The sequence below is a fragment of the Otolemur garnettii genome, unplaced genomic scaffold (assembly GCF_000181295.1).
Source record: "Otolemur garnettii isolate 467f Iridium unplaced genomic scaffold, OtoGar3 scaffold00153, whole genome shotgun sequence".
Classification (NCBI taxonomy): Eukaryota; Metazoa; Chordata; class Mammalia; order Primates; family Galagidae; genus Otolemur; species Otolemur garnettii.
The window spans coordinates 201,402-211,352 of NW_003852548.1; the positions used below are offsets into that span (position 1 = coordinate 201,402).

The window sequence follows — 9,951 nt, forward strand, 5'->3', positions numbered from 1 at the left end:
ACCAGGAGTTGGAGACCAGCCTGAGCGATATAGCCAAACCCTATCTCTACAACAAATACAAAAACTAGCTAGGTATGGTGGCATGCCTGTAGTCTCAGCTACTCAGGGAGGCTGAGGTAGGAGGATCACTTGAGCCCAGGAGTTTGAGGATGCAGTGAGTTATGATGACACTCTAGGCCAATGGACAGACCAAGACCTTGTCTAAAAGGAAAAAAGGAGCACTTAATAGGGTTCCTGGCATAAAAGAAGCTCTCAACAAATGTTATCATGATTTTTATTGTTATTATCCACACAGAAATTGTTTTTAATGTATTAGTTAACCAGAGATGAATCACATAGTTACCTGTGATTCTTTCAGAATAGTCATGAGTAGTACCCACTCTAGAAATTGTTTCAGAAAGCCTGGGATGGGCCTACATATATGTACTATAACACGCCAGAGGGTTCTGATACTCAATGTCTAGTTAAGACCCACTGCTTGAAATATCTGCTGAGAGGGCTTCTAGGGAAGTAGGAGATATAACAAAGCTGTCATCCAGGAGCATGAAGGGTAGGATGGGATTAGAAGACAGGATCATTAGTCTGATTGCTGAACAGTTCTCCATACTCCCTGGATTGGGATCAGAATGCAACTTGAATTTCTTCCCCATGCCTCCATATTTAAATCTATTTCAGGGAACGTATTTTTCCCTGTTCCCCAGATGAACTCTCTAGCATGTCCCATAACTTTTCAGGTCATTCTGTGATTATAAAAATTTAGGAACTGTTAGTCTTAGGTGCAGCCTCATTGTAGTAATAAAACCTATCCGATCCCATTTAGTAGTGCAAAGTCTTATGTTTAAAGTTTGTTGATCTTGTCACGAAAAGAACTTTTAACTTTGTTGATTTCTCCTTTTATTTTTTTCCTACTTACTTTGGTTTTACTTTGCTGTTCTTTATGTAGCATTCTCCTTCAACAATATGAATTTTTTTCACAGAACAAGTAAAAGAATCATGAACACCCATGTAACACCTCCACCTTGATTCAACAGTGAACATTTTGCTGTTTCATTTATCTCCTATATCTATCTTTCAATTCTTTTGTACTGTCAATTCACCTTTTCTTGATAGTGCCTTTCAAAGTAAGTTGCGGAATTTGGTATGTTTCAGCCCTGAATACCTCCACAGGTCTATCATTAATTAGAGTTCAATATTTATTAGTATTTTATCATTCTTACTTATGAGGTTTTTTTTTTTTTTGAGACAGAGTCTCACTATGTCACCCACTGTAGAGTGCAGTGGCACTCTACACAGCAACCTTGAACTCTTGGACTTAAGCGATTCTCTTGCCTCAGCCTCCCAGTAGCTGGGACTACAGGCACCCGCCACAACGCCCAGCTATTTTTTTGTTATTGTCATTGTTGTTTAGCAGGCCTTGGCCAGGTTTGAACCCACCAGCCCAGGTGCATGTGGGTACGGGTATGGAGCCTTATGAGGTATTTTAATAAAAGGAAATATATTAATGGGACTATGTCATCTTTGGCTGTATGTGGTACTGTTTTAACATAATTTTCTGTATATTTCCCATATGTGGTCATTATATATTCTTGCTAATGTGAGTGCATTCCTTTTTTTTTTCAAGTAAGATTTAAGGCATAATGCACAAACCATGAAGCTTACCTTTCTTAGGTATACAGTTGTATAGTTTTGAAACATATATAGTTATGTATCCACTGCCACAAACGAGGTATTGAACATTTTCATCTCCCCAAATAAATCTCTTACTTCCTTTTATAATTAGATATCTCCCCACCACAGACTTGATCTCTTTTCCTTCTGGTTTGGTTCTTTCTAGAATGCCATATATGTGTGGCATAGAGCATGTAACCTTATGTGTCTGGTTCTTTCACTTACCTTCATGCTTTGTGGGGTCATCATGTTGCAGCAGATATCGGCAGTTTGTTTCTTTTTATAGACAAGTAGTGTTCCAGTTTATTAATGGACCAGTTAATGCATATTTGAATTATTCTGGGTTTTGGTTATTATGAATGAAGTTGGTGAACATTCTTGTTTAGGTACTTGTATGGACCTATGTTTTCATATCTTTTGGGTAAAATGTCTGGAGTGGTATTACTTGGTTAAATGGTAAGCATACAGTTAACTTCTTTTTTTTTTTTTTTTTTTTTGCAATTTTTGGCCAAGGCTGGGTTTGAACCTGCCACCTCTGGCACCATATTCATTTGAGCCACAGGTGCCACCCCAAGTTAACTTCTTTATTACGTGTTGCCAAACTGTTTTCTGATGTGTCTATACCATTTTGTTTCCCCACCAACAATATACCTTTCTCATAGTTATGTAGATAGATCTGATTGTGATTTAAATATTCGTTTCTATAATTAATGATGTCAAGCATGTTTTCATGTGCTTATTTGCTATCTGTATATCTTCAGTGGTGAAGTATCTAAATATAATGTTTTGCCATTTTTGTTATTATGAAAATTTATTATATGTTCTGGATATAAGTCCTTACCAACTATGTGTTTTCCAAGTATTTACCCCCAGGCTGTGTCTTGTTTTGTTCTTAACAGTGCCTTTTGAAGAATAATTTTTTTTTGAGACATAGTCCCACTGTGTCACGTACAGTAGAGAGCTGTGGCATCACAGCTCATAGTAACCTCAAACTCTTGGGCTTAAGTGATTCTCTTGCCTCAGCCTCCCAAGAAGCTGGGACTACAGGTGTCTGCCACAATGCCTGGCTATTTTTTGTTGCAGTTGTCATTGTTTAGCTGACCCAGGCTGGGTTGGAACCTGTCAGCTTTGGTGTATGTGGCTGGCACCGTAACCACTGTGCTACAGGTGCTGAGCTAGAATAATTGTTTTTTTGAGACAGAGTCTTACTCTGCTGTGTGGGTAGAGTGCTGTAGCATCACAGCTCACAGCAACCTCAAACTTCTGGGCTCAAATGATTCTCTTACCTCAGCTTCACAAATAACTGGGACTACAGGCACCTGCCATAATGCCCAGCTAGTTTAGAGATGGGGTGTCACTCTTGCTTAGGCTAGTTTTGAACTCCTGAGCTCAGACAATCCACCCACCTCAGAGTGCTAGGAATACAAGTATGAGCCACCATGCCCGGCCAGATGGTCTTATTTTTGATAAAGTCCAGTTTATCAAGTTTTTCTTTTATAGCTCATGCTTTTTGTGTCCTATTTACCAAATCTCTCTAACCCAGGGTAATAGAGATTTTTTTTTCGTATGTTTTCTTTGAGGAAATTTATAATTTTAGTTTCCTTCTTTCTTTCTTTTTCTTTTTGAGACATGGTCTTGCTCTGTCACCTGGAGCAGGGGCATCATTGTAGTTCACTGTAACCTTAAACTCTTGGGCTCAAGCAATCCTCCTGCCTCTCAGCCTCCTGAGTAGCTGAGACTATAGGCATGAGTATCTATGCCTGGTGAATTTTTCTATTGTTTATAGAGCTAGGGTCTCGCTCTCACTCAGGCTGGTCTTGAAGTCCTGGCCACAAGCACTTCTCCCACCTTAGTCTCCCAAAATGCTAGAATTACAGGCATGAACCACCACACCCACCTAATTTTAGTTCTTATATATTATTTCTTGAATATTTATTTCCTGTTGCACCAGTTACATTTTTCTAAAAACTATTCTTTTGAAATTAATTTACCATGGCATCCTTTGAAGATATGTATTTGAAAACGTATGTGTTAGTCTACACGCAAGTACAGTTTGAGTATCCCTAACCTAGAAATCCAAAATCTGACATGTTCCAGAATGAAAGCTTTTTGAGCTCCAACACGAAGTTCAAAGGAAATGGTCATTGAAGCATTTCACATTTTGGATTTCTGGATTAGGGATGCTGTCCCAGTAAATATATAAAGTAAAATTCCAGAATCCAAAAAACTGAAATACTTCTGATTCCCAGCATTTTGGATGTGAGATATTCAACCTATACCACCCTGTCTTAATTACTGTAACATATTAAATGCTAAAATCAGGTAGTGTGAATCTTTCAGCTTTGTTCTTCTTTTTAATGTTTTGGTTATTCTAGGTCTTTGGTATTTTTCTATAAATTTTAGAATCAGCTTTTCAATTTCTATGAAAAAGCCTGCATGGGATTTTGCTTACCTGTTCATCATCAATATGCTAACAATATTGAGTCTTCTAAATAAATATAGTTTATCTCCCCATTTATTTAGGTTGTAAACTTTTTATTTCAGTAATGTTTTATAGATTTAAAGGGACAGATCTTACACATATTTTGTTTCACTTACCCCTGTTTTATGTTCTTACAAGGTAATGTAAGTGGTAGGTGTGTATCACATATTTGTTTTGCACTCCATTTTCCCATTGGTCACGGCTAGTTTATAGAAGTGTAATTGATTTTTATTTATTGGTTTTATATCCTGGGACCTTTGTAAACTCACATATTAGTGCTAATAGCGCTGTTATAGTTTGGCATTTTGTATGTAAACAATCACATAATTGTGAATAAGGGCAGTTTATTTCTTTTTTTTCCAATCTGAATGCCTTTAGTTCTTTTACTTGCCTTACTGTATTTAATGTAGAGTCTTCAGTATAATGAATACTAGGAGTAGGAGGGCAACATATTGCTTTTATCCTGATCTTAGGACAAAAGCATTTACTCCCTATTAAGTATAAATTTACTTGTAGGTTTTTCATAGATGGCCTGATAAAGATTGAGTCTGTTTCTTTCTAATCATGGTTTTCTGAGAGTTTTATCATGAATGAATGTTGCAAATGCTTTTTATGAATCAATCTATATGATTATGTTTTTTCTCCTTTAGACTACTGCATCTTATGTAATTACTGATATTATTATTTAGGTCTACCATTTTATTACTTCTTTTCTGTTTCCACCCTACCCCATATTTAGGGAGTTTATTCTTGTTCTGCTTCATCATTTCTTCTGCTGAATATTTGTCTGTTTTTAAAGTCTATTTTACAATAATTGAAGATACCCATGCACTTGTAAGAAATAATACAGAGAGATCCCATGTACCCTTTACAAAATTTCCACCAATGTTGACATCTTGCAAAATATATTGCAAATCACAAGGATACTGACATTGATAAAATCAAGATACAAAACATTTGCATTAAAAAAAAAAAATTTGCATTAATACAAGGATCCTTCATATTGCCATTTTATAGCCATACCCATTCCTTCCCACTCCTACCCCTTCCTTAAGCCCTGGAAACTACTAATTTGTTCTCCATTTGTATAATTTTGTCATTTCAAGAATATATAAATGTTGTCATACAGTATTATACCTTATAGGATTGGTTCTTTTTACTCAGTATAATTCTCTGAGTCTAGAGATTCATCCTGTTGCGTGTACCAATTGTTTTTTTCCCTTTTGTCACTGAGTAGTATTCAACCAAGTGGATATAAGACAGTTTGGATAACCATTCGCCCACTGAAGAACATTCCTATTGTCAACTTCATTGATCTCTGCTCTAATTTTTATTCCTTTTCTTTTGCTTGATCTTTCTTCATTTCTAATATATGCAGTCAGTGCTGTAAATATCCCTCCAAATGCTTTGTGTCTCACAAATTATGAGATGTTGCATTTTTATTAAAAATATTTTTAAATTCCCCTTAAGACTTATTTAGATGTAAGTATATGTATAAATTTCCAAATATTTAGGATTTTCCAAGTTTATTTCTCTTACTGATTTCTGGCTTAATAATGTTATTATACGTAATATGATTTCTTAAAAATGTTGTACAGTATAAAACTCAGAATATGATCTATCTTAGTGAATGTTTCATATGCATTTGAAAAGAACATATATTTTGCTGTTGTTGGATGCAGTGTTCTATGAATGTCAATTAGGTGAAGTTGGTTGATGGTTCTGTTCAGATTATCTATATCCTTGCTGGTTTTCTGTCTCCTTGTTCTATCAATTATTGACAGAAAGAGTGTTGAAGTCTCCAACAATAATTGTGGATTTGTCTGTTTCTCTTTCAGATGTATCCATTTTTGCCTCATGTATTTTGAAGTGCTGTTATTAGGTACATACACTTTTAGGATTGTTATTTCTTCTCAGAGAATTAACTGTTTTATCATTTAATGTCTTTCTTTGTCCCAGAAAATCTTTCTTGTTCTGAAGTCATTGTCTGAAATTAAGATAATTACTCCAGCTTTCTTGTGGTGATGTTTATCTCCATCCCTTTATTTTTTTAATGAATAGACTTTTAGTGTACTTTTAGATTTACAGAAAAATAGACCAATTAGTATAAGAATTTTCTTATACCTCCAGCTACCTCCCTCCCCTGTTTCCCCTAATGGTAACATCTTGCATTAGTGTGGTTACATTGGTTACAATTAATGAGTGAATACTGATAAATAATAATAATGATAATAATATTATTAGAGACAGAGTCTCACTCTGTTGTCCTGGCTAGAATGCCATAGCATCATAGCTCAGAGCAACCTCAAACTCCTGGGCTCAAGCAATCCTCTTGTCTCAGCTTCCCAAGTAGCTGGGACTTACAGGCACCTGCCACATTGCCCAGCTGGTTTTTGTATTTTTAGTAGAGACGAGGTCTCACTCTTGCTCAGGCTGGTCTCAAACTCCTGAGCTCAAGCATTCTACCCACCTCAGCTTCCCAGAGGGCTAGCATGAGCTACCACACCCAGCCTTGATAAATTATTACTAACTAAAGTCCACATTTTACATTGAGTTTCACTCTTTACATTATTTAGTTCTATAGGTTTTGGCAAATGCATAAAAGCCCACCATTACTCTATCATGCAGAATATTTTCACTGCCCTAAAAATTTCCCTGCGCTTCACTTTTTCATCCTTTCTCCAACCTCCTGGCAAGTACTGATCTTTTTACTAACTATCGTTTTGCCTTTTCCAGAATATCATATAGTTGGAATCATATAGTATGTAACCCTTTTCAGACTGGCTTCTTTCACATAGCAATGTGCCTTTACATTTCCTCCATGCCTATAGCTTGATAGCTCATTTCTTTTTATTGCTGAATAATATTCCATTGTCTGGATGTAGAGTTTGTTCATTCACCTACTGCAGGACATCTTGGTTGCTTCCAATTTGGGGCCATTATGAATAAAGCTGCTGTAAGCATCCATGCTTAGGCTTTTCTGTGGACATAAGTTTTCAATTCATTGTGGTTCATTTCCTTTTGAAGGTTGTGATTTTTTTACGGTGAACTCCTTTTCAGTGAGAGTTCTTTTCCATGTAAATTCTATGTACCCCAAGCATCACTGAAACTGAACTGTTTAGATAGTGCCCTTGCTGGGGACCAATTTTTCACTAATGCAGGACCAATTTTTAGGTGAACTTTTCAATTTGGGGGGTTTTGTATTGTATCTCAAATGTCCATTTGGAATGCACTCCTTTGTGTGGTACAGGACTATGGTTCTGATTTCTTGTAAGAAATCCCTAATGCTTCTTAGCATTTTCATTAGCCAGTGGATGGCATCTTTCTAGTTCCTATTTTATAAACAAAGGTGTCCTTTGTGACTGCTAGCTTTAAGCAGATAGCTCAGTTCTTATTCTCTGCATGATTGTGCCCTATGGCCTGGAATTCAACCCATACTCGTGATTTGCACCTTAATCCTCCAACTGCGAAGCCAAGAGCTTCAAGTTCTGTTCACCCCCCCCCCACTTTAAATTCCTTCTTCATTTTTGTCACATAATAAATTTCTTTTCTTCGTTTTAAGCTTGGCTGCATATTAAATTATTTTTGTTATACTTGGGCCAGCATTTCTTTGTACTTGCATTCACTGGAGGCAGTGGTGGTGGATATAGGGAGGATCCATCCACATCAGCTCAAGCTATGTTGATAGGAGTTCACCACAAGGCATTTAGGGGTTAATGTTATCCCATAACATTATGGTAGAAAGATTTATAATAAGTTTACTGATTCATTGCATTTTTTTCTAGAAGTCTGGCAAGTTGATGAGCAGATAGATTGCTACAAGAAAAGCCAAGACAGACCTCTGTGGCAAGCTGCATTCATAGACAAGGCAACGCTGAAAGATGAAAGTGGTCATAGAAAAACCATTTATCTGAGCCCAGACTTTGTTTCTATAAGACAAAGACTCCCCAAATATTATTCATGAGGAAGGTGTTCAAAATATAATTTAAACTTCCTTAGTCAAAATAGAAAGAAAGAGGACATATTGGAAATTATGCCTCCATCTTAATCATCATAAAGCTCAGCCTGCAAAGAACATTTTGAACCCTAATCAACAAGGAAAAGCCTTCCACCCTAAGTGAGCCCCTGATAAAGGAATTTAGATTGGGGAGAAACTCTATGAATGTACTGAATGTGGAAAAGTGTTTATCCAGAAAGCAAACCTTGTTGTATATTGGAGAATTATTAATGCTGTGAATGTGCAAAAGCCTTCAGCCAGAAGTCAACCCTCATAGCACACCAGAGAACTCATACAGGGGAGAAGCCTAATAGGTGCGGTGAATGTGGGAAGACCTTTATCCAGAAGGTATTACTCACTAAACATCAGAAAATTCATATAAGAGAGAGACCTTATAAATTCTGTGACTGTGAGAAAGGTTTCTGCAAGACGTCAATTCTCATTAAACTTCAGAGGATTCAGACAGGGGAGAAACCTTGTGAATGCAATGAATGTGGAAAATCTTCCAGTGTGAAATCAAGTTTTGCTGTACCTGACAGAACTCGTTCAGGAAAGAAACACTATGAATGCAGAGACTGTGGAAAAACCTTTGGTGGGAAAACATCTCTCATTAAACAGAGAAGACATTTCAAAAGATAAAACTTAAAATCTATGATAAACCTTCAAGTGGGATAACTATGTCCAACATTTACAGAATAGTGCTCCTGTACCTAGTTTCCCTTTCCATGGTTTTAGTTACCCATAATCTAAAAATATTAAATGGAAGATTCCAGAAATAATTCATAAGTTTTAAATTGTATACCATTCTGAGCAGTGTAATGAAATCTTAAACATCTTGGTCCATCCTACCCGGATGTGAATCATTCATTTGTCCAACATATCCATGCTGTATGCCCTGTCTGCTTATTAGTCACTTGGTGGTTATCTCAGTTATCAGATCGATTATCATGGCATCACGGTACTTATATTCACATCACCCTTAATGGAACCAAAGCAGAGGAGTAGTGATGCTGATGATCTGCATATGCCAAAGAGAAGCCATAAAGTGCTTCCTCAAAGTGAAAATGTGAAAGTTCTTTACTTCCAGGAAAAAAAATTTATATGCTTAGAATGCTAAGATGGTAAGAATGAATCTACCCATGAAATTATGAAGAAGGAAAAAGAAAATTGTGTGCTTGTTTTGCTGTCACACCTCAAACTGCAAACGTTGTGGCTACAGCACATGAGAATTGCTTAGTTAAATGAAAAAAGGCATGAAATTTGTAGATGGAAGACATGGATAGAAACATCTTCCAACTGATAGCAGTCAGATTCAGTGTTATCCACAGTTTCAGGCATCTACTGGTGATCTTGGAACATATCCCTAAAGGGGACTACTATGCATTGTTATACTGTATCAAAGAATTCACTGAGTAGTCATGTAAATCTATTAATATACATCAGAAAGCCTTCAGATATCACTTAGCCTTCATTAGATTTAAAAATCAAAGTTATAATATTCAAAGCATGCAATAAATGTGATACTCTTTTATGCATGAATTGTCTGTTTTCGTATTTTTTGAGACAAAGTCTCTATCACCCAGGCTGGAATGCAGTGGTGTGATCATAGCTCACTACAGTCTCAAACTCCTGGGCTCAAACAATCCTTTCACCTTGGCCTCCCAAGTAGGTGGGACTGTAAGCATGCACCACTACACCTTGCTAATACGGCAAATTTTTTTTTTTTTTTTTTGAGACAGAGCCTCAAGCTATCCCCCTGGGTAGAGTGCCATGGCATCACACTCACAGCAACCTCCAACTCCTG

At 36.6% G+C, this 9,951-nt stretch overlaps 1 protein-coding gene across 2 annotated transcripts in view; it reads left to right on the forward strand.

Moving 5' to 3' along the window:
* The window catches only part of KRBOX4 (KRAB box domain containing 4), a 19,283-nt gene extending 9,636 nt beyond the window's left edge, over positions 1-9,647 (forward strand). The window contains exons 5-6 of one of the 2 annotated variants that reach the window (XM_023519062.1): positions 5,989-6,032; positions 7,936-8,029. In XM_023519062.1, the coding sequence (XP_023374830.1) occupies positions 5,989-6,032 (44 nt within the window). In that variant the 3' untranslated portion in view covers positions 7,936-8,029. Of the gene's footprint in view, positions 1-5,988; positions 6,033-7,935 lie in introns of both variants that reach the window. The other variant, XM_012811285.2, reaches the window with a different exon arrangement.
* The last annotated feature ends 304 nt before the right edge of the window (positions 9,648-9,951 follow it).